The sequence below is a fragment of the Neurospora tetraspora genome (genome assembly GCF_033439725.1).
Source record: "Neurospora tetraspora strain CBS 560.94 chromosome Unknown B0H65scaffold_1, whole genome shotgun sequence".
Classification (NCBI taxonomy): domain Eukaryota; kingdom Fungi; phylum Ascomycota; class Sordariomycetes; order Sordariales; family Sordariaceae; genus Neurospora; species Neurospora tetraspora.
The window spans coordinates 7,323,923-7,346,181 of NW_026944383.1; the positions used below are offsets into that span (position 1 = coordinate 7,323,923).

General features: G+C 51.2%; 8 protein-coding genes across 8 annotated transcripts, besides 2 other annotated features; 2 read left to right on the forward strand and 6 right to left on the reverse strand.

Moving 5' to 3' along the window:
- Nucleotides 1-4,158: 4,158 nt before the first annotated feature.
- B0H65DRAFT_418108 (mitochondrial carrier) lies at nt 4,159-5,544 on the reverse strand (the record flags this gene model as incomplete). Its single annotated transcript, XM_062824125.1, has 5 exons — nt 4,159-4,295; nt 4,378-4,854; nt 4,920-5,046; nt 5,112-5,198; nt 5,278-5,544. The coding sequence occupies 5 exons, from the start codon at nt 5,542-5,544 to the stop codon at nt 4,159-4,161; spliced, it is 1,095 nt and encodes a 364-aa protein (XP_062687367.1).
- Nucleotides 5,545-5,845: 301 nt separating this feature from the next.
- Nucleotides 5,846-6,039: a sequence feature (Protein overlapping with rRNA (B0H65DRAFT_453748, KAK3355990.1) was converted to a misc_feature.).
- Nucleotides 6,040-6,117: 78 nt separating this feature from the next.
- Nucleotides 6,118-6,151: a sequence feature (Protein overlapping with rRNA (B0H65DRAFT_453748, KAK3355990.1) was converted to a misc_feature.).
- Nucleotides 6,152-6,250: 99 nt separating this feature from the next.
- Nucleotides 6,251-7,455, reverse strand: B0H65DRAFT_64969 (ribonuclease E inhibitor RraA/Dimethylmenaquinone methyltransferase). Its single transcript, XM_062831220.1, has 3 exons — nt 7,247-7,455; nt 6,992-7,166; nt 6,251-6,904 (listed from the first exon to the last, which is right to left on the reverse strand). The coding sequence occupies exons 1-3, from the start codon at nt 7,291-7,293 to the stop codon at nt 6,452-6,454; spliced, it is 675 nt and encodes a 224-aa protein (XP_062687368.1). The 5' UTR covers nt 7,294-7,455; the 3' UTR covers nt 6,251-6,451.
- A 784-nt stretch (nt 7,456-8,239) lies between these two features.
- On the reverse strand, nt 8,240-10,474 carry B0H65DRAFT_65031 (uncharacterized protein). Its single transcript, XM_062831222.1, has 2 exons — nt 9,712-10,474; nt 8,240-9,626 (listed from the first exon to the last, which is right to left on the reverse strand). Exons 1-2 carry the CDS (start codon nt 10,078-10,080, stop codon nt 8,337-8,339), a joined length of 1,659 nt encoding a protein of 552 aa, XP_062687369.1. The 5' UTR covers nt 10,081-10,474; the 3' UTR covers nt 8,240-8,336.
- A 785-nt stretch (nt 10,475-11,259) lies between these two features.
- Nucleotides 11,260-13,180, reverse strand: B0H65DRAFT_65035 (mitochondrial import inner membrane translocase subunit tim-50). Its single transcript, XM_062831223.1, has 2 exons — nt 12,083-13,180; nt 11,260-12,024 (listed from the first exon to the last, which is right to left on the reverse strand). The coding sequence occupies exons 1-2, from the start codon at nt 13,091-13,093 to the stop codon at nt 11,401-11,403; spliced, it is 1,635 nt and encodes a 544-aa protein (XP_062687370.1). The 5' UTR covers nt 13,094-13,180; the 3' UTR covers nt 11,260-11,400.
- A 1,407-nt stretch (nt 13,181-14,587) lies between these two features.
- On the forward strand, nt 14,588-16,138 carry B0H65DRAFT_65068 (uncharacterized protein). The gene is made up of 2 exons (XM_062831224.1): nt 14,588-14,792; nt 14,917-16,138. Exon 2 carries the CDS (start codon nt 15,005-15,007, stop codon nt 16,055-16,057), a length of 1,053 nt encoding a protein of 350 aa, XP_062687371.1. The 5' UTR covers nt 14,588-14,792; nt 14,917-15,004; the 3' UTR covers nt 16,058-16,138.
- A 688-nt stretch (nt 16,139-16,826) lies between these two features.
- On the reverse strand, nt 16,827-19,283 carry B0H65DRAFT_453754 (uncharacterized protein). Its single transcript, XM_062826166.1, has one exon. The coding sequence runs from the start codon at nt 19,106-19,108 to the stop codon at nt 17,093-17,095; it is 2,016 nt and encodes a 671-aa protein (XP_062687372.1). The 5' UTR covers nt 19,109-19,283; the 3' UTR covers nt 16,827-17,092.
- Nucleotides 19,284-20,562: 1,279 nt separating this feature from the next.
- Nucleotides 20,563-21,212, forward strand: B0H65DRAFT_505807 (uncharacterized protein; the record flags this gene model as incomplete). Its single annotated transcript, XM_062828016.1, has 4 exons — nt 20,563-20,703; nt 20,764-20,906; nt 20,964-21,094; nt 21,148-21,212. 4 exons carry the CDS (start codon nt 20,563-20,565, stop codon nt 21,210-21,212), a joined length of 480 nt encoding a protein of 159 aa, XP_062687373.1.
- Nucleotides 21,189-22,258, reverse strand: B0H65DRAFT_65129 (uncharacterized protein). Its single transcript, XM_062831227.1, has 2 exons — nt 22,050-22,258; nt 21,189-21,987 (listed from the first exon to the last, which is right to left on the reverse strand). The coding sequence occupies exons 1-2, from the start codon at nt 22,050-22,052 to the stop codon at nt 21,571-21,573; spliced, it is 420 nt and encodes a 139-aa protein (XP_062687374.1). The 5' UTR covers nt 22,053-22,258; the 3' UTR covers nt 21,189-21,570.
- Nucleotide 22,259: the final 1 nt, after the last annotated feature.

Below are 22,259 nucleotides of genomic sequence, written 5' to 3' on the forward strand. Positions count from 1 at the left end.
AGGCGGTTTTGGCCGGCGAGGCGTATGAAGACTACTTTGAAGTCTTGGAATCGATCTGTTGATTTTATTCGGAGCCTTTTAAATTCTTGTATTGCCCTCTTAAGAGAGTTGTAGTTATAGTAGTTATGTTACAAGTGGGCTAGGAGATCGTCAGCGGTGTAGAACGCGTTGGGGTGAGTGTCGGGATCTAAGTAGGGGATAATGCTATTAGCTATCAGTCCTCCTAGGCGGGCTATGACCTCTCCTATACGGGCCTGCTTATCCTTAAAGTGGTCCCAATTTACCCGTAGTTTGTTCTTTATCTGGAAGGACCAGGCCTCGAAGGATACCTTGTCGCTAGCTTCGTTGTTGAAGACTGGTACGTCTAGTACTTTGGGTAATTTTTTGGGTTTAGAGCGGCCCGGACCGGCGATAGGAGCCTTTACGTTAGGGAGTGGGGTAGCCGCCCGATGGTACGCCGGATCTTTGGACCGTCGAGGTGGCGGACTATTATTATCGTTATTACCCGAAGGTTCATTATTAGAGGGGTTACCTCCCGCCCCCGTAGGCTGTTATTTTGGACGAGTGGGTGCTTTGTGGTGGAGTACGGTATTGTTTTGAGGGGGTGTTTTGGCCTCTTGCTTCTGTGTTTGGTCCGTACCTGTGGGAGTTACGGCGATGCCGTTTGAACGTATAAGTAACGTGATAGTGTTTTGAAATAGTTGATTCTATTCGCGAAGCATAGCGATCTCGCTAAATAATTATTTGTCCTAATCCTTGGCTGGTCCCTATTTTGACAACGCTAGTGCTTGTCGGGTAAAGAGGGTAGCCTAAGATTCTATACGCCGGATATTAGAGTCTGCGTTTTTGAACATCTTAAGGAAATTGTTGACGAGATCGGTGTAGGCGTTGATTAATAGAAAGCGGGCGCGTACCTTATGCTATACGCCAGTGGGATCCTTGTTGTACGCGATTTTAAACTGGACGGGATCTATTTTTTTACCGCTCCAGCTGGATAGTATACCTGTTTCTATGGCCTTGTTGGTGAAGGGGTGGAAGGAGAGGGTGCCCGTGCTGTTGCGTTGGTGGTGTTGGTCTAGGGCGTTGAATTGTTCGTATAGGTCTGTGGTGGTGTCTTGTAAGGTGTGATAGTACTTCGGGTTGGAGGCTACCAGGTAGATATTGTTGGTGTACGATTAGTATAGTGATTCTAGGCTCTGGTCGTTGTCCGAGACGCGGGATAACTTGTGGGTAGAGAGAGAGCGTCGTTTGATTTTGGTATTTGCTACGTACTTGGGTAGGTTCGTCGTAAAACTAATGTGCTTGGGGCGTGTGAAGATTAAGGACGCCCTAGCCTTGCCTTTGGGGATGGAGGGGGATTTTAGCTGGGTTTGACGGGGTGCTGAAGTCGAGAATCTGAATGGAATCGAGGTCGATTTCCTAACCGGTGGGGTGGGGTTGACTTTTGGGGAGTCTCCAGGTTGGTGATTAGAGTTATCCGGGTCGATAAACGGAGACTGGTAGTGTTGGGAGATGTTATCTATTTTGCCGTCCTCAACTAGTTGGACGAGCGAGGAGTTGTGTTGTTTCGTGGGAGTGGGTTTGTTGTTGCTGGCCGGCCAGATCGTGTTAGCTTTATTGCCGCTAGTGTTTCTAGGTTGAACTTCCTTCGCTATGATTACTGATCGAGGGTGGGGAAAGATCGGTTTAAGTCATGATAGCTCGTGTCAATTTCGTGTTCAGTTCTGTGATGTTTGCGATAATTAGGGCGAGTGTCGTTCGGGTTCGCTCGCGACGTTTAGTCCGAGTAGGTACGTGTGGGATGTTTAGTGCCGTCCCCAGTCAAAGAAAGGATGATACTTAATATTATGTGAAAGCGTGATCCTATGAGAAATACGATAATAAGATTAGAAGCCACAAATTAAAGTAATATTAAGTGTAAAGAGGGAAAAGGAAGGTTGATGAACGAGGGCATCACGGATCTGAATATATAAGTTAGATCTGCTACTCGTACCCGCCTTCCTAATCTGTACGGTTTTATCGATAAGAATATGAGCCTCATTCCATCCGATGTGTCGCGACTGTCAGGCGTGCTATGTCCATGTCCCCGGGCAACTATCTAGCCATGCCGTGACACCCAATTTGTGATAGATTTATTAGTAGTTTTGACCGTATTTGAAGAGGATGACGGTTGGTTTATTATACTTTAAATTTAGCTAGTAGGAGTAGCCAATATCAAATTGGAAGAAATTGAAATTAATAGAGTTACTATAGAGGAGGAGGTAATTACTACTCTTATAGTTAGGGCTAATATTATTAATCGAATAGGCTATAATAGCGTAGGCAGTATTAGAGTAAATTAACTTATATTGGTAAATTTAATATATTGGAGGGTACTATTTCGTAATTTTATAAGGTTTGTTTAAACCATAACTATATGATTCAAAGCGGCGGTTAAAAGTAGGTAAGAATCGAAAGGGTATAAAGTATTAAAGATTAAAGTTAGTTCTTTACTTAGAAAGTAATTAGTAAATTAATAATCTTTAACGAAAATAAGGAATTTATTTTCTTAATCCCTATATTTACTTAGAGTATTAAAGTAGGGACGAGAGGTTTTATTCATTTCGATAGTATTCGTTATATCCTTAGAGAAAGTTATAGTAATAAGCTTAATAAGGGTAATAATAAGGAATAAAAAAATATTAGGTATAAATACTTCTAAATAGTATTTCGTAACGTAGCGATTCGATACTTAGACTATTAATTATTAAAAAGCACGTTAAGTAGGTTAAAGAGATATGTAGTAAGAAGTAATTAATTTTAGTAATCCTTATCCCAATCCTTTTCGAGGGTTCTGGGGTTTAAGTATAAGAACCAAGGATTTTAAGAAGCTAGTCCTTATATAATAATATTGTTAGACAGCCCAATTATCGAGCTACAATTATAAGGGGATTCCTGTATTGTATATGCAGTGTATAAGGTTATATAGATAGGGAGGTATATACTGAACTAGAAGTCTGGCCATCCATGTATGCCCTGATAATCTGACAGTTTTCCTATCAGAACGTCCTCTTTCATTTTCAGGGAACTTATTTCGACGACATCAACCACCAAAACACTCGTCCATATGACAACGCTATCCCAAATTTATCACCGATTATTTTGTGGCTGACGTTGGCCGTCGGTCTCTTGTCCATGTCTAAGCTCACTGCCATGGTCGGACCCTATTGTGGCTTTATCTGGGGTCGATCTCAAACCGAAAGATACCAAGGTCGGTTCCCGACGGAGTGGCTGGGACGTCCTGACGGAATCCCCACTGCCACCGTCCTGGAGGTTACCACCACCACTCGATCCTCTCCTCTGGCTGGATCGGCGGGCTATATATCCAGGCTGTGTTTACCACTCTCACACGTGTACACTCTATTTTCTGCGGTTGCGCGGTTATAAGCTTGTCCTTGGTCTACACTGACTTGGGCATGGTCAATAGTCTATCTACACTACGGTGCAAAGGGTCCAACAAAGGGAAGCTTGTTCAAAGTTAGAGGCAAAAAGGATCTAGATCCTGGATCATCTTCTATTTCCAATCGACGCTAGCACGCAATCAATTCAAACGTCCACACCAATCCCCGCATACGCCGCCCTTGCCCTTGCGATACCCTACCGACAGAGAATGTCCGAGCTACCTACTGCGCACTCTTGAACACACACACACACACCAGGATATGAAACCACTTTCTCCGTCCAATGATACTTGCCCATCCGTACACGGCATGGCCGGATTTGGGGTCGTTTATTGCTTCTTCTTCTTCTCCGGGTCTGCGGGGTACGAGGTGAGACACAGTATCTGGGTCGGAGATATTACTGACACTTGTGCCTCAAGAACATTCTTATTGTACTTCTAGAAAACTTAAGCTGCTGCCTGTTTCAGTCACCGAGAGACAAACAAACATTGACTATCGGACAGCCACCATTGATTTGATGGTTCGATGGCTGCCAGCGTGTCCCGACTAAAACTCTGGTCGCTGAACGTCTACTCAGCGCTTACCAACAACTCCAATTTGCAAAGCTGCAAAGATGGACATCTTTACTGATATTCAGAGATGGGCAGTCTTCTTGTTCCACCTGATACGGATTCTCGTCAGTCAAAGTCACTGTCACATAGTTACCTCAAAAGAGAACTTACAGATCAAGGAACAGCTTCCACAAAATGGAAAACATCAAGCCTTGGAGACCATTGCACAGAATCCGCGTCTTCAACCCGCGGCCAAGCAAGCCCTTGATGCCATCATTGACAATGACCAACCTCGCTGCTTCGGCTGCACCAGACATGTCAGTTAGCGTAAACAATCCTCGCAAAGGGAACTCGTCCACCAACTGGCTCTGTCAAGTGTGACTCACAATAAGAAACCTTCGAGTCATTAACCTGCCGATACGTCTTCACCACTCTCAACGAATTCGACACCGAATCGCTCACCACGCTCGCCACGAACCCCGCAAACGCCAGTCTCAGCAACCAGATGCCCAACGGGTGCTTCGCCGGCTCGGGTATGATCTCCAGCAGATAATCATGCGTGGCATACCAGGGGTAGTTTCCCACGAACGTCGCAGCGGCCGTCGCAAAGGCGCCCCACCAGAGACTTCCGACGCCGTCCGTCTTGATGCGCTGTCGGAGGATGGCGGTGCCCCGGGGTCCTTGAGCTTGGAGCGTGGTTTTGAGGGTGTCGATGGGCGTCAAGATCATGCGGAATGCTGCGGCACAGAGCGAGGCAAAAATATCTTGGATGGTGATGGGGAGATGCTTGAGGAAGGAGTTGGATTGGAGGAGGGCGTGGATGCCGGCGTTGGCGGCGGTGTCGCCGAAGCGGGCTGCTGGTCCTGGATTTGTGGGTTGTGTGTGAGTATTGGGGATGGTAGCGGCCATTGGGAGTGGAAGAACTCACCTTGGAAGAGAGCAGCTCCCATCCCGTCGTAGTACCGACGGAGACCGCCTTGACGGTAAAGTGTCTTGGTCGCAGTGGTGAACGAGGTGCCGAAGCGGTATTGGTAGTTCATGATCGTTCGCAAAGGCTATATCAAGATAAGTGTCTTGCTCAACATCAAAGGTGAGGAGTGGAAAAAAAAGAGTCACAAACCATCAAAAGCAACACCTGAAGCACCATAGCCGCAGCACCACTTATACCACCCCCTAGAGCCCGTTTGAGAGCACCCTTGAAATCGAACTAGAGGTGACATCCATCAACATCAGTCCAAGTCGAGCATCTGGGCTGTTGAACAACTCCAGCGCAGAATGAAACTCACGTTGACATCCGCCCCATCATCGATCCAAGCCTTGACAAAGACAGCTGTCACAGTAATCGCAGCAATGGCCCAGAATATCCTCCACGCGAAGTAGCTGCGGGTATATCTGCTTCCCTCATTCTGTTCTGCGTCTTCAACCGTATCATTATCCGGCCCTGCTCGGTGATCATCATCTTGGCTTATCAAGAGCGGTGTCTCCTCGTTGATGGTGGTTGCCTCGCTTTGGCCGCTCTCGATATCATCGTCGGGAGTCTTGGTGGGTGGCATAGCTTCTTCATTCAGTGTTGTTCGTTGACTAGAACGAAGTGACCTTTGATGATGATGGAAATATTATCGTCTTTGTTCAGATTTAGCTCTGGTCAAAGTCTGGATAGTTACTTTGTTTTTGTTGCGAGATATTGCTGATACGCTCCAGGCCGATCCGGATCCCAGTCGTATCCCCCGCACGCAGCGGATTACCAATCGATGATGGCGTGCTAACCTCAGCCGCTTTGCTGGCCCAGCATTGTCGTCCACACATCTACACAGCGTTTTTTGAGGTTTGGATGTCTCGAGGTCTCATCGGGAGTTAAGACAACGGTTTACACGATAGCGATTGATCTTGATCGGTCTCAACATGACTGATAGACCGACACGGTGCCTCAGTCGCACATTGGCCTTTCTTCAGAAACTGAAATGCAGCAAGTCGTACCTTCCACCCCATGGAACGCGACCATGCCTCTTCAGCCGAAAGAAGAAAGGAAAAAAAAAAGACAGAAAAAGGTAGGTACATACAACACCAGGTTATTCGCCGGTCGTCACCGAGCCGACTACTGATCTGGCGGTCACTGGCTTATCTAGGGGAGAGCGGACGGGATCCCGAGTTTTTGCCCATGTGCCTATGGTCGTATGTTCATGTTTGAAGGAGAGATAGTTGAGTGACTGATAGTCACAGATGAACCCTTATATACCTGATGTAGAATATAAGCGTTTCAATCTTTTTTTTTCCAATTCTTCCTTCCCAGCCCTCTGCCCTGTGATCGTGTCACTTTCATTCTCTAACAACGACCGGGTAAGAGCACATCACGAACCAGGACATATCTAATCCAAGAAAACATCAAGAATTTCATTAATCATTAACCACTTATCCAAGATACAACGCCCCAACCCAATCAACATAGGTAACCTCAAAATTTCACCCCCTAAACTTCCTACTAGCCTCCGCAAACCCCATCCCCCCCTCAATAGCAACCTGCATCTTCGTATCCGCCTCCACCTGCTTCGCCATCAACGGTAACGCCTGCTCCGCCAACTCCTTCGGCAGCACCACCACGCCATTGATGTCCGCAACGATATAATCACCGGGGTTGATCGTCATATCCTGCTGCTCGTCCGTCTGGAGCTTCACAGGCACGTTGACTGCTGCCACCTTCAAAAGCTCGGCGGGCGGCGCGGTGCCCACGTCTCGCGCGAAAATGGGATACCCGAGGTCTCGTTGCTCTTGCAGGTCCCGGAAGCGGCCGTCGATGACGGAGCCGACGGCTCCTAGGGCGCGGGCGCGCGTGGACATGAGGCCGCCGTAGACGGCGTTGGGGGTCTTGGCGGGGGCGGAGACGAAGATGACGCAGCCTTTGGGGACGTCGTCGATCTGGGTGGGGATGGGAGTTAGTGGGTGAGGTGAGATCTCCTGGAGGTTGATGATGATGTTGGGGGAAGTAAGGTAAGAATGACTTACGTAGTGAGTAGGATGCTTCGGCCTTGGGTCATCTAGAGGAACATATTGGACTGTGTAGGCGGGACCGACGATCTTGGTTGCGCCTTCTTGACGGTGGGGGGACCACATGGTTAGGCCGGAGAGGAAACCGCCATTGCGGTACTTGAGCTTGATGAGGGCGTCGGAGACGTCGCAGCTGTTGTTTTGTTGTGTTAGTCTATAGGTAGGCTCTGTAACGAGGTTTGTTCCCTAAAAAGAGAGAGGATGGTGACATACGTTGTGTATTGCTGCAACGCCTTAACGACGAGATCTTCTTTTGTCATTTTTGCTGATGTTGATGGTAACTGTGAGAGTGTGTTGTTGTAGTTGTGTATGTGATTAAGAATGTGTTGATAGCCGAGGTTGCGGGGTCACTTGGACGAGGTGTTCTTTGGTGTAAATGAATGTTTTGGTAGGGTATCTCGAACACTTGAATTGATAATGTCTGGAGGTTTAGATCACATAAATGGCGATCTCAAGGTCACTTATATATCTCCAACACATGCAGTGGAGTTCAGATGTTGCATGATGCAATATGTCATGCCCGTCGTCGATAGAAGCGAGAAGGAAGCTGGGGAAGCTAGGAAGCTCGGCGACGGCGGGCTGGCATGTGGGACTGTGGAGACAATAACACCGTTGTGGTCCGTTTCCGTCCGGCCGTCATGGACGCCAAGCCCGCAAAACCCGGGGTAGTTTCAGGGGCCGTTTGGACCCGGACCGCTCGGCATGTGGCGGTGCTCTTTCCATGTCCTTCTGTGGTTCAAGCAAGTCAAGCCTGCTTTTACATGGAGATCCTATTCTGATCGTGGCTTCAACTCGCAATGATCAGCTTGGCGCAGTTGGCTCGACCCAGTCAATGGCTAGGGCGTTGAGACTCAGTAAAGAGCAGGTAAAAAGTCTTCAAAGCCCCTGCGAGGTTCCGAATCTTCTATACCTCAAGAGACTCTTCACCGGCACCTCGTTTTCCATTTCGCTTGACAGTCAATTCACTTTTCTTCATCCAGCAACAACTCAACGAGCGACTTGTTCATTGCTATGCTACCAAATCACTAAAACAAATGCATCGCCATCTTGCAAAGAGGGAAAAAAAAGCTTTCAACACCAAACGAGTGGTAGGCGTCGAACTTAACTGAGACAAAACCATACACTATACCTTTTCCTTTTCTCCCCCTGAAAAGGCAGCTTAACCTTGAGTGTCACCACCCAGGGCCAAGTTCAGCGTCATAACATCATTGTCATCATCAACCCTTCTTTTCCATCCCTCCCTCCTGCTCTCCTCCTCATCCACATTTCCCCTTCGGTCGGCCAAGAAATAAGTTGCCTGTGTTTACTGATCAACACAAGTCCAAACCACCTGCTTCTTCCCATCTCTAACCACTTGCTCCCTAACCCACTGCTGTCCCTGCTTGGCTTGGGAAGAAATGAAGTCCATCATTTGCTGGGGGTTGAAGACAAGGAGCTCTTGCTGGCCTTGGGCGTTCTGGCCGTCAAATTGCTCTTGCTGCTTGCCATTCTGACTCCACTGCTCTTGGGTCTTGCCGTCCTTGGTCCACTGCTGGCCTTGCTTCTGGCCGTCGATTTGCTCCTGTTGCTTGCTCTGGGCGTTGCCGGTGAACTGCTCCTGTTGCTTGCTCTGGGCGTTGCCGGCGAACTGCTCCTGTTCAGTGGTCTTGCCGGTGAACATCTCTTGGCCTTGCTTATTCTGACCATCGAACTGCTGGTGCTGCTTGTTCTGACCATCGAACTGCTCAGCGATACCAGTCTGGGTGATCTCGTGACGGGCTTGGATACCATTGGTCTTGAACTGCTCCTGAGTCTGTTGGCCCTTGTTGAACTGCTCCTGGGTCTGTTGGCCCTTGTTGAATTGCTCCTGCTGATGGTTGGGGGTGGTCACCAGGATACCGTTCTGCCAGGTCTTGTACAGCTGGTTGTCCATCTGCTGGCCGTTATAGAGCTGTTGAATTCCCTGGCCGTTGTAGAGCTGTTGAATTCCCTGGCCCTTGTTGAGCTGCTGAGTGTTGATGGGCTGGCCTTGGTAGAACTGGTGCGTAGTCACGAGGATGTCATTGGGGCCGTTGTTCCACTGCTGTTGCTGGTGAGTCTGCTGGCCGTTGTAGAGCTGCTGAGTGCCTTGACCCTTGTTGAACTGCTCCTGCTGATGGTTGTGGGTGGTGGTCACCAGGACACCGTTCTGTCCGGTCTTGTACAGCTGCTGACCGTTGTAGAGCTGCTGGTTCTGGCCGCCCTTGTTGAAGTCCTGGATGATACCGTTGGTGTTGCTGCCGGTGTTGTAGAGACCCTTGTTGAACAGACCCTTGTTGAACTGCTCCTGCTGGTTCTGGCCCTGGCCGGTCATGAACTGCTCCTGCTGCTCTTGGTTCTGGCCCTGGTAGAGCTGGTTGCCCCAGTTGTGGGTGTTGTCGCGCTCCTGGATGCGGCCGTTGTAGAGCTCCTGGGTCATGCCCTGTCCCTTGGCGAGGAGCTCATCTTGCTGAGTCTTGCCGGTGTCCATGTTCATGGAGCCGTGAGTGTTGGACTGGCCGGCAAAGAGCTGGCCGAAGTGCTGGTTGCGCTTTTGATTCTGGCCAATCTTGAAGTTGGACTTCTGGCCATGGGGCTGCATTGGGGTAGAAGAGTTGTTGGTTAGCGTGTGCTGCCGTGAACCGACAGTGTTTGGGATAAGAGGGCTTTTGGAGACTCACCATGCTATCCTGCTCCTTCTGGCCCATATTCATCCACTGTTCATGAGTCTTGCCATTGATCATATCAAGCTGCTGCTCACCCTGGCCAGTAATAATATTGTTATGGGCCAAGTCACCGACGATGTTCTTGCCGCACTCGGGGCACTCGATCTCCTTGCCGATCTGCTGGTCGACATATTCAATCTGGCCCTGAAGACCGCCACGGTTCTGCTGCTTCTGGCCGTCGACGATCTCTTGCTTGCTTTGAGCGGGGCCAACCTCGCGGCAGGCGCGAGAGCGGCTCTCATCATTCATGAGACATTCTGGAAGGGAGGGCAAGGCCGAGGTGGTGGCCGCCAGGGTCAGGGCAAGAAGGGAGTGGATATGCATGTTGTTTGCTGTGGCGGACTAGCTTGTGGACTTGGTTGGGACTCTCAGAGAAGTATGTGTGAAAGGATTGAGGGGCAAGTGAGGATGTCGAGGGGTGAGGTTGAGGATTCTTTCAACACTGCTGAGAGGAGTCTGTTGTCGTTTATATGCTTTGCTGCTCGCCCATTTTTGGTGGCCAAAACACCATGAACACCAAGATAATCGAAGCTGTCATGTTCACTTCTAGAAGGAACACAAGTTGCGATGATTGCAAACTGAAAGGGTGAGAAGTGGCGAGTCGCTGCTGTTTTTCGACCAGTGAGGAAACTTTCGATTGAAGCACAGCGACTACTGCTATCAAGAGTAACCACCAACTTCGGGATAGTTCTAGGTCTATGACCTAAATCAGTGCAACAGCTTTTGCCTACTGGATGCTCATCGATTGTGGAATCTGAGGGCAGAGTCCAGAGGGACTTGCCAACATACCTGGTGGAAGGTCTAGTGAAAAGGTCTCCAGACATCGATGAGTGACCCTGAACACAAAGGTCCAAAATCTCGACTGTGCTCCTCACAGTCCTGACCCGACGGCGTGGTCAAAAGGGTTCGCTCGAAGGCGTAGCAATTCATCGGCTCAGTATCGGTTATCCTACCCCTGATCGGGAATATGTCAAGGCTGACATATCACAGTCCTCGCAACACTGGATGATGGAGTATCCAATACAATGGGGTGTTGAGTTGTGCCAACCCCAGCTCGATACCAATGACTTTCTGTGATAAAGCATCGGTTTCGACTGGTGAGACTGTGCTCGTTCACACTACGAGGACATGTACCTCGTTTAACATGAGGCGACCGTGATATCGACAGAAGCAAAGTGAACGAGTGGGCTTTCTTCCATCCAGACGTTCCCTCGACTTGTGGTCACACACTGATGTGCTCTTCGAAATCGCGAATCGGATATGGGGAGGCGAACAAACAAGATTTCTTGCTGAGAATGGATGTTTGCCTGTGGTGATATTGAAAAGTGTTGAAATTGTCATAACTTTTTCGTTGAGAGACATTCTACAGCACCTCTAGAGCCACCCTCAGACAGATTATGTAGATGTGTGAAGCCTTCTTTTCCTAAGTGACCCACGCCTATTCCAATGCTCCACATGTGAAGGAAGAATACCATGACCGGAGTAGAGGAGTCCGGTAAATCCCTGTAGTTACGCCAATCATAGACAGAGAATGGAAAATGAAAAAAAAAAACAGCAAAGACATGGTAAAAGTACAAGAAAATGGTCACAAGGTGTTGATACATGTCGTTGGAGATAGCTGAGGGGGCGGATTCGTTTGGTCGATTAGGCCTTCTTCTCCGGCTCGCCGGACTGCTGCTCCTCGCTGGGAGCACCGCCGAACCAGCCAAAGACGGAGCTCTGCATGTTCTTCATCATCTCCTTCTGGGCCTTCTCCTGGGCCTCCTGCTCCATCTTGAGCCACATCTCGCCGTTCTTCTTGATCTCCTCCTCCATGGCCAGGTAGTTGCGCATGCCGCGCTCGCGGGCAATATCCTGGATCATCTTGCCCTTGGCAAAAGCCTCGGAAGGATCCTCCTCGCCCTCCATGGCCACGGGGTTCAGCTTGCTAGGCTTGATACCGAAGCGGGCGCCAAGCGAGCCCAGGCCAGCCTTCTTGGCCTTGGAGGCAACGAGCTTGTTGTGCTCAGCACGGGCAATGGCCTCTCTACGGGCGAACTCGGTGGGGATGTGCTGGCCCTCGAAGGACTTGAGGACCTTGCGAACATCGGGGTAGTTCATGGTGTGGATGAACTCAAGGAAGGGGACGAGGGACACGAGCTCGGTGTCCTTAGGATCACCCTTCCACTTGGGGAGGATGATGGCGTTCTCGGGCTGGGCGCGCACGTGCTTGGGGTCGGTATCAATGATGATGACCTTGGACAAGTCTCTGTTCAGATAAGAAAGGTCCTGTGCGACAATGGTTGGTTAGCTACTGTGACGGTGCAATCTTGATGGATGGTCCTACCTTGACGATCTCGCCATCCTTGTACTTGGTAGCCTCCCTGAAGAGGGGCCACATGATGAAGCGGTACGGGTCCATCTTGCGAACAATAGGCTCAGCGTTGGCAAAGGGAACGCTGGTGAAGAGAACGATCTCGTAGTACTGGCTGAGGTAGCGCAAGAAGTAGTCGACACCGGGACGCTTGGCGAGACGCCAGCCGTGGTCGCGCGTCCACTCGCTATGCACCAGCATATCTTCCAGACTGATAGCGAGGGTGTACGGGCGCTCGAAGGACGGATCCGGGTCGGGTAGCAGCTTCTCGAAGGCGGGTTCCTGGTAGTAGTCGACGGTTCCAGTCATCCTGGCCTTGGCTCTCTTCCACCATAAGCCGAGACCCCAGCCATTTGGTATATCTTGGTGCTTCTCAATCTCCTCCTCATCCCATTCCCTTCCCAAGTAGACGGTTCCACCAACCAAGGCAAGACCAGAGGCAATGAAGGCCCAGTTGGCCATCTTTTGGCGGCGCTTCTCGGTAGAAGAAACGTAGGCGGAATCGGGGAGCTGGCCCTTCTTGCGACCACCACCGCTTCCCGATGTCGCAGCCTCGGCGCCCTCAGCGCCCTCGGCCTGTGTCTCTGCCTCCTCACCGGCGACCGGCTTCTTGCCGGCCTCCTTCTGGGCCATCTCATACTCTAGGGTAGTGGGAATGCCACCTCTTAGATCGGGGAGCTTGGACAGGTCGATTTCGGGTTCGGGTTCGGATTCGGTAGGGGTTTGCTGCTGCTGCTGCTTCTGCTCAGCCTTGTCGGCGGGGAGTTCGGATTCGGCGGGCTCGGGGGCCTTGGGAGTGGCCTTGGGAGTGGCCTTTTGTGCGGGAGTGCTCTCGGGCTTGGTGAACTTGGGAGGCTTGTTGTCGTTGGCCATGGAGCGGGCCCAGACGGCGGGCAGAGTGCGCTGCGACAGGAGAGGCGACGCCGCGTGAGCTGCGACACGCGCGCCCGCAATGGAGCGCACGGCAGCTCTGGACAGCATCATGACTGATATTTGGTTGGACACACGAAGAGCAGCTGTTTGGAGCTGTGTGGTGTCGAGTGTCCCCTTGGTGGTGGAAAGGTGGATGGCTGCGGGAGGGGGAGGAGCTGGTTGCTACCTAGGTGGTGGAAATAAGTGATGATAACAGCAGGATAACTGAAAGTCAGGCCGTCGCAGTCAGTCGCACTCAGTCAGTATCCGCTGGGCCCGATAGCGATATGATATCCAAACTTTCCAAAGAGCTCCCGGCCGGCTGCCCGCCAAAAAAAACTTGAGTCCTGATCCTTCCGTCACAGTGTCGCTTGTTAAGCTCCAGCCTTGGCGCGCTCCTTCTGGTCCAATCACACACATGGAAGAGGGCCGGTTGCTGGATCTTCCAAGGCCGCAGTGCACAGACCAACGAGTTCTTTCAAGAGTTCTTTGTCCCCGGCCCCAACGGCCCCACGCGCGGAGTTAAACAGCTTCAAGACAGTGGGGGACATGTCGTCATCTTGAAGATTGGCTGCATGGGATCATGGGTGAAGCTTTGAAGTCTTTGATCCCAATTCGTATCGCAACTCCAAAGCCTTGAGATTGAAGTCCTTCATCTCATCTTAAGCGGATCATGAAAACAGGTGAAAGCGTTGACCGGGTTCAAGTTTCAATCAGGCTTTGACAGATGCTCAAGGGACTGCCGACGTCGAAAAAGTCACGCGACAGGAACCCTCTATGTACGCGCATTGCACCTACAGATCAGTAAATGTTTCGGGGAAGTGAGCGAGTGCGATTTTGTACACGACAAGGAAATTACAATTTGGATAAGTATCGGACATTAGACGTGTATGATTGACTCTTTCACCAGGCTCTTCCAAATCCTTCAGATCACTCTGCTCTTCTCCCAATTACACATTTGTTACCCAACCGGACGTTTGGGTGACTTGACGACTTTACAAAGTCCCAGGTGAGCCAAATGTCCAAATGTGTCGTTCAAGAGGAGTTCATCGTGACCACTAGATATCTTTCTGTTACCGTACAGTACTTCTTGCTGGCGATTAATTGTAACAAGCCCACACGCCTACCCCTAACCCTGTAGGCGTTACTGTACAGCTTATGTAATGCATCACTCTTGGACGGAACGTCTGCACAGCGCTGCCGCGAGTGATCTCGTGCGTAACAATGACCCGTGTTTTGCTGTGACGAACTGTCCATCTTGAATCCAACCATTCAACATCATCCATTGTCTTCCCCTCATCTGCACTCTCGGTAGGTGACTACTTCTTGCTCGTTTCTGCGTCGTTCTGCCGAGGCGGAATCGATCGATACATACATTTGACGATACTTCTTAACTCTTGCATATTCCCGGCTCTTCTCTTCTGCTTCCACTCTTCTCTCACTCCCGTCTTCTCTGTGTCTTCTGGAACAAAATCATCCAACTCTCAGACGGCTGCGGTGCTCCACACAAGTCCACTCCTTCTCCGCCACCCAAACCGTCTATTATCAATCATCAAAAAAGTCCAGCCTGCGCTCTGTCACTTACCATTCCAACTGTCGCCGCCCACCATGGCTTCCGCGAATGCATTCTAGAGGGTGGTCCAGTCGTTGCGCATTCAGTACTCACGATGGGACCACCCTCTCAGAGTTCTGCATCTTCAACCACAGCCTAGATCTACTACTATCGTCGACGCATCGAGCCTAAAGCCAAGAGTTATATTTTATCCTTCCAGTATTCTACAATATCCACTTCCATCCATCTCTCACAACTTCGACATCCAACTTTGCCACCCAGCGTTCCGAAAGTGCAGTGGCGCCAGTCAGCCCTACAGACTGCTTATTTAGTGTTTTGCCAGGATCACGATATCATATCACTACAACCTCTACCTACCGTATCTCTCAACCCTCCTTCGCCTGCCCCGTCGTTAGACGACCTACGCCACAATGCCTCGCAGAGCCACCCAACAATTGGTGGGGCGTAGAGTCACCACAAGGACGTCCCGCACCGTCGCGACCGTCGTGGACAACTCGCTTCATGCCCCTCCGACTCCGATCCCCTCTAACCTCAACACCCCGCTGAGTTCTGCCTATCCGTCAACCTATGCCTCCGAGACTGAGGGGGACGTTGACGGGGAGATCGGCGGAGAAGTCGATGAGGATGTCGCCAAAGCCATGGGCGCATTAACCTTGACTGGCTCTTCCGAAGCGACTGGTGAAGCTTCTGCTCCCCCGAAACCTCTATCCAGACTAGCCAGAAGAAAAGAAAAGCCGTTTCCCTTCCTAGAGCTGCCGGCCGAGTTACGAGTTAAGATCTACGAATACTTCTTCGACGACACCCACTACGTTCTCGACCTGGACCCGGACAACTACAAGCGCATCCACAAGAAGCTGGGCTTCTTCCGCACCTGTCGGACCATCAGCCTCGAGGCCGGCTACCTCTTCTACAGCACCCACACCTTCCGCATCTTCCCCACGCACCCGGGCAAGCACTTCAAGACCAAGAAGCCTCTGCTCGCGCGCATGAGCGCCCGCCAGCGCTCCTGGATCACCAGCCTCGAGATGCGCCTCGGCCCCGGCTGGAACAAGCCCCCGCGCGGCTGGGTCGTCAACCCGGCCCTGGGCCTGCACGAGTGCACCAGCGTGCGCAAGCTGACCGTCTTCGTCGAGTGCGACCCCAGCGACGGCATTTTTAACGGCTTCCGTCGCGCTGACGACTTTTACGAGGGCTTCTCCCGTGGTCTGCTGACGGACGTGCTAACTGAAATGCCGCTCGTCGACCACGTTACTTTTGACGCCTGGAGCAGCGTCCGGAAGAAGGGCGCCATGATGCGCGGGCTGATCAACACGGTGCTGTCGCATGGAAAGCAGATTCAGTGGGGCCCAGAGAGGGGCTGGACTGATTTGGATGATGAAGAGGATATTGTGGTTCCTACGAATGATATGGTGGCTACTGCGCTGCTCAATGGCGTCGGTATGGATGTTGTCATCGTTGCTTGAAGTGCAAGGATGTGTTAAACAGTGAATGGCATGATAAGTGGTTTGGGAGCATATGTTTGGGTTGGGGCAGGCGTTTTTGGGTTGGTTTGAAAATGCATTGCGAATTGCTTTTTATCTGGGAGTTGGTTGTATGATATGAAGAGCGAATGATCATGACGGTCGCTACTCAGTCTGTTCGGAGAAAGTCAAAGTGTGTTCTTTCCACTCACGTTGCGTTCTCGGGGGTTGGCAAGTGTTGGGGTATCGCTGAAAGGTCAACGTATGGAATGTCCTTGTTGTTCTTTCGATCTTGACTTTCTGTTTCGTCGCGAACCCTATAGCTCTTGAAAAGTTCTCGAAAAGACTTAACAAACAGCAAAACATTCGTTCAGTCCGATCTTCGAAGAAAACAGTGAGTTCTCATATGTGTGTCAGCACGCCAACATCAAAGTTCTGAAATGGCCTCAAATTGCACTTCAACACCTCCAACCAGATACTAGCTAAAACCGCGTCCGTCTTTGCAAATGTTCAATACTTCTTCTTGAACAGGAGGCAGAAGCGGATTGGCGGGAGGACGTATCACCCATAATGTTTTGGTGTTGGAGAGAGAATGGTGTTAGAGAGGGTTTGGGTTAGGCGAACTATCGATACGAACTTGAGGTTTGCTTGGCTGAGAAAGTGAAGAAACTCACCAAATTATCGAGTCCTCCCTGGCGAGTTCATCTTCAGTTTCCAGAAGATCTTGTGACATGCTATACATGCAAAGCGTTTCGTCGACGACCAGACTAGAGCCAAGGAAACCTGCTCATGACCATATCTCAATCGCACGCCACCTGTTCAATCTTGTTTTTGCGTATTCCAGAAGAACAATACAGAAGCCAGCCAGCAAGCAGCAATGAGCAGATCACAAGTTGGAATAACGGCCATCAAGGCCATGAGGGTTATATAGACGCTATGATGCATATGCTGACAGAGAGAATCCTAATCCAACTTGTCCTCTATCCAAAAGAAACCCGGTACCCCCATATCATCCCCAACATCAAACATCAAAAAACATCACGACTTTTCATAATCCAACCTCTTCTTCGCCTCACTCCACAACTGCTGATCGGGCGTCACACCCCTCCTCCCCTCCTCCTTATACATCCTCCTCCTCGACTTTGACCTCGTCCGATCCTTCACCACCGCGTTACGATCACGGCTTTTCCCCCTTTCATCCCTATGCCTCTCTCCTTCCCTGTGCCTTTCATGCCTCTCACTCCTCTCACTCGTCGTCATCCTCCGTCTATATTTCCTTCCACCAACCATCCTCCTCAACCCCCTCACAACAATCCTATCAACATCCACCCCGAACCACCCCGCCACTCCCGCGGCAGCCAACAACACCGCCCCCAGAACCACAAAGAAATCCATAAAATGCACCACCCACCACAAATGCTGCGTGCCCATCGGACACGTCGCATACTCGGCCTTCCACTCCCACTCCTCTTCGTCGAACCAGACGCTGAGCAATCCAGCGTTCCCACCAAACTCGCCCATCATGCTTCGCACCGTCACCTCCCTCACGCCCGGCATATCCTCACGGCCGATAAGCGCCTCCTTCTTCGCTTGCTTGTACCGTTTCACTTCCCACTCCCTCTGTTTTCTTTCAATTTCGAATTCACCGTCTTCCGCACCTTGCACGAGGGTTTCTTCCTCGACGAAAGACTGGTTGATATAATGCCACGTATCGCACCCTTCATGGTCGTGACCGTTCAAGATAATGCCTCGTCGACCCTGGCCGTTACCGGGGGCGTCTTTGTTCCCCGCCATTCCCAGGATCCCTTCCAGAAACCCCTTGCTGGCCGCCAAGCTAAGCTGGTTCTGCTCCTTCAGCGTGCCGTCGTGGTCGTGGAAGGTGAACAGCGGCGAATCGACGCAGACGCCGTCGGGCTTGTACAGCGGCACGTGCGTGAGCACCAAGGTGAAGTGGCCCTTGAACTGCACCGCGCTGGCGGTGTTGATGACGCTGTTAATGAAGGAGTAGGTGTCGTCCTGGAGTTCGGGCGACAAAGCGGGCGTGTCGAGGTTCATGTCGTTGAGCACGACGAGACGGAGTTCGGGCACGAGCCGGTCGGAGAGCGGGTTGTCGAGGGCGTCGAAGAGGGTGTTGGTAAGGGATTTGTTGGTTAAGGGCAGCTCGAAGCGGAGTTCGTAGTTGACCTTGCCGAAGGCGTCTTCGAAGCGCGCGGTAAGGTTGGTGTTGATGTCGCCTGCGTACCCGATGTCGTGGTTACCCGCTACGTTGATGATGCGCTTGGTCCAGACGGAAGAGTCGTTGGCGGGCCCGCTGGTCGAAAGGTAGCCGGTTAGGTCGTACTCGTCGGCGGGGAACATGGCGACGTCGTCGGGCACGCGCTCGCCGCCTTTGAGGACGCGGTTCCAGAAGCGGTGGGCGCGCCAGTAGAATTCATCGTCCGTGACCCATTGGCTGCCGAGCAGGTCGCCGAGAACGGTGACGTGCGTCGGGCGCGACCACCAGTGTAGCGTGCGGTAGATGTGGGCGAGGTAGTAGTCGTTGCCCCAGTGGTCGAAGCGCTTGCGGTAGGACTCGGCGAGGTTGAAGACGTCTTCAAAGAAAATGTCGACGATCTCGTGGAAGCACTGGCGGAGGCGCCATCGCAAAGAGGCGTGGCTGGTCTGGAAGGTCAGGTGGCGGAAGAGGCTCTTGACGTGCGGGAAGACGCCCAGGTACTCGGTCGGGATCGAGGTGTCGCCTTCGAGCTGCGGGTCGCCGAGCGCGAGGAGACGGAACGGCGCAAGCGGTCGCGAAGGTGTGACGGCGGGTGTCGAGGTAGGGTCGGTTTCGTCCACGGGCACAGGCGGTAGCGAAAGGTGCAACTTAACCGTCTCGAGGAAGGCATGGTAGCCCGTGTCGGCGGGCGCATTATGTTGGACAGGCGGCAACGGAAAGGCGCATTTTCCGAAGAAGGGGAAGAAGTATAGGTATATCGTCAGAGCAAGGGAGATGGGGAGGAAGATGCGCAAGCCCTTGCGGAGGGTCGCCGTCGGGGACCAGGAAAGTTGCGACATTGGATGTTGACTATCGCGACATGGGGGAAAAGGGTATATAGGTTATGGACCAAAAAAAGAGAAAGAAGAAGCAAAAACACAATGCCCTAAAAACAGGCCTCAAACGAGAGTTCTGAAGAGTCCAGTGTCGGATGTCTGTTGTTTGTGAGAATTCCCGATATGGAGACGGAAAAAGGAGTCAACAAATTGCGCCGCATGAGAGCGTGTCGGCGATGCTCCAGTCGTGTTTCGCCAATTTTCAGGTGAAGAATGCCAAGAGTTGGGGGAATTTGCCGGCGGCAACTGCACTGGAACGTCATGGCTCAACTCCACTGCATGCCCCTGAATTGGAGTTCCCCAGATCCCCGTACTAAAAGAGGGGGGGTCCGGCCAACGGTTGCTCAATCATTGACTTTTTAAGACGTTTGCACCTGCCTCGATGGCCATTGAACAGCAGAATGACCATTTAATCTCTTCCAACGTTTAATATTTCCAAACGTTTGAGTTTTATCAGCGGTTAATGAATAGTTGAATGACGGTAATTATACAGTTTTAAGCTGCTATATATCTAAGAGAATGAACGTTGGGGTCTGTTAAACGTGGGTACAAATTCACGGATTGAGCAACCGTTGAAATTTTTAGCAACGGTAAAATTACTATTGATACAGCGTTGGCCAGACACACCCCCCTTCCGTACGGCCACATAAGGGGTCCAGATCTTGTCAGACCCAAGAGTTCGTCAACATGGGGGTCGTTCTCCTTCTTCCTCGAGAATCAAGAAGTGAATTCTAGTGGATGATGGTTCCCCCTCAACAAAAAGTGCTTTGATCGCCTTGAAGGCTTTGGAAAGTGACAAGATCAGACAGATCATCTCACCGGTGGCATCATCAAGTCAATCCGAGACATTGTCCGTGATTGTGTAGCTGCCAACGGCTCCGTGGCCCGGCAAGCAGAGTCAGTCCAACTGATGTGCAAGTTTCAAACTTTCAAGCACCGCCTTCCCGCTCTGCTACTGGCCGGTAACTCATCGACTTCCTTCCTTATATCCACGGGGGGGTCATCGGCCTTGTGTGTCCTGATGCAAAGTCCCTCTCCTCCACACGGTCCCGTAGAGGCCGAGCTCCATCTTGCAATGTTGACTTTGTAGCAGTGTAAAGGAAAAATCAGTGGTTCTGGACCTTCTGTTTTCCGTCGGACAACACAGATCAGAGACAGCTGAAGGTGTACGCAAAGAGTGGCACCAATCAGTTTACACCTAGATCGGTCCTACACAGAGCTTTGCACTTGTTGCCTTATCAGTTGTGTGTGTAGGAGAGAAACATGAGGGAGTGAGGTAGAAGTCATGATGATATCGAAGCATAATAAGCTCCCGGGAGCCGTCTTCCCTGCGGCTTGACTTCTGGAAGTCTTTTAACAGATTCGAAACACTCAGAAAACGTGGATTTTGATACGAACTCTCCGAAACAGTGCTCACGATGAAGATCCTGCCCAAGCTTTTGTTTGCGGCACTGCTGTTCTTGGGTGCGGTCCATGGACTGGTCACTGAACCCGTTGGAGAGCTGGACAATGCCGAGCCCACGGGACATAACGAAACCGCCTTCGGAGGATGCACACGCGTGAGTGAATCTTCTGCTGTCTTGGTCCAAGTACCCGCCCAGTGCTAATGCTGCCTCAAGTGGTATATGACACCAGGAACCCACCCGCTCGACATGGACTTCATAGCAGAATGCCAGACGGAAGATGGTTCATATCTGAAGTCACGGCAGTACCTCGGACAGTGCATCGCCAACGTCGGTGGTTTTCTGATCATGCAAGACAAGTAAGTTTTTTTTTTTGACCCTTCAATCACGGTAGATAACTGACGAGAATCCGTTAGTGGATGGTTTGGTAGTACATGCGGCGATTGCTGGCTCGGTCCCGATCCCCAAGGGGAATTGGGTATGTTTACATGGCTTCACTGCAACTGCTACGATGGCGAGAGGTGGGGAGACACCTACATAAATCTTGGTAAGTAACCTTTTGAGCTTGGCCTTGACATGTTACTGACAAGAATCTTCTAGATGCTGTTATCACCAATTTTCATGGTTTGCTCAGTTGCCTCGGTCACGTTGCGGTGCTGGCCTGATAGGAGGGAAAGAAGTGGTGGGCTAGGGTGTCTTTGTAGTCTGGAGTCATCACAAGTTCTGCCTTTTAGCTGTTGTTTGGGTAGTGGGAAAAGATAAACTAATTCAAGATAGGGGTGGCCAGAGGTGGAAGGATGTTCTACCTTGGACTTTTCAGATACCGATCTAAAGCCAGTGGGATACATGTCAGCTACATGTATGATGTATCCTTTTCCCATAGCCGAACCGCCTTTTTCATTTCTGCCCAATATCTTCAACCTGAACGCCGATCTTGCCGCCATGACGCCAGAAGCCCTTATGACGATCTCAAAAATCATCCACTGCGCCGCGAAAACGCCTTTTTATGTGCCCTTCCATAGCTTAGTACTCCTCATCATAGTCCTCCAACTGCGGAACAGTGACATCAAACGTCACATTGCCCTCCGTCTCGGGGTCAACCAGCGCAAAAGCCACAGCGCTCACATCGGCAAGCTTGGCAGATTCTACCGTGTCCTCGTCTTCCACCTTTAGCCTCTTCCACCCGTGGCCCAAGTCCCCATTAGGGTTTCGTGGGATGCCATAGACGACCTTAACATCGCCTTCGGGGAGAGGGACCGGTTCGGAGTCGACGCTGAATGTAAGACCGTTGGGGTAGCGGTCGTGGAGAATCTGGAGAAGCTCTTCGGACACCTTGGCAAAGGTCCAATCTAGCATGACGAAGAGGAAGATAGTGTGGATGCCGCATTTGAGGCGGAGGGTGATGCGGGGGTCATCGACCGGATTGTTGGTGGTGCGAGGCTGGTACGACAGTGGTGGTTAGCATGTTGGAGGGGAGCCCACCGGGGATGGAGTTTTCTTACCATTGCGACTTCTTAGCTTTGACGATATTGAAGTCTTTTTTACGGAGTACGTACGCAGAAGAGGGAATAATCCTGACAGACAAGGGATGCAAACAATGGTCAGCGGGGTGGCCCTGATGACGTTGGTCGGGTGGGTTGGAGATAGACGCGATCCGACCCGCTTTCTCCGCGTTTTGGAGGGGAAGCTAGAAGGGAGCTCGGGCCACCTCC

What these genes read in the sequence shown, in the direction of transcription:
- B0H65DRAFT_453754 (XM_062826166.1), bottom strand. Translation starts at nt 19,108, where the DNA reads ATGTCGCAACTTTCCTGGTCCCCGACGGCGACCCTCCGCAAGGGCTTG.
- B0H65DRAFT_65035 (XM_062831223.1), bottom strand. Translation starts at nt 13,093, where the DNA reads ATGATGCTGTCCAGAGCTGCCGTGCGCTCCATTGCGGGCGCGCGTGTC. An exon ending in AGGATGGCGAGATCGTCAAG is followed by an intron (nt 12,025 to 12,082) that starts GTAGGACCATCC and finishes ATTGTCGCACAG; the next exon opens with GACCTTTCTTATCTGAACAG.
- B0H65DRAFT_65068 (XM_062831224.1), top strand. Translation starts at nt 15,005, where the DNA reads ATGCCTCGCAGAGCCACCCAACAATTGGTGGGGCGTAGAGTCACCACA.
- B0H65DRAFT_64969 (XM_062831220.1), bottom strand. Translation starts at nt 7,293, where the DNA reads ATGACAAAAGAAGATCTCGTCGTTAAGGCGTTGCAGCAATACACAAC. An exon ending in GCGTTGCAGCAATACACAAC is followed by an intron (nt 7,167 to 7,246) that starts GTATGTCACCAT and finishes ACAAAACAACAG; the next exon opens with CTGCGACGTCTCCGACGCCC. An exon ending in CGAAGCATCCTACTCACTAC is followed by an intron (nt 6,905 to 6,991) that starts GTAAGTCATTCT and finishes ATCCCCACCCAG; the next exon opens with ATCGACGACGTCCCCAAAGG.
- B0H65DRAFT_65031 (XM_062831222.1), bottom strand. Translation starts at nt 10,080, where the DNA reads ATGCATATCCACTCCCTTCTTGCCCTGACCCTGGCGGCCACCACCTCG. An exon ending in AGAAGGAGCAGGATAGCATG is followed by an intron (nt 9,627 to 9,711) that starts GTGAGTCTCCAA and finishes ACCCCAATGCAG; the next exon opens with CCCCATGGCCAGAAGTCCAA.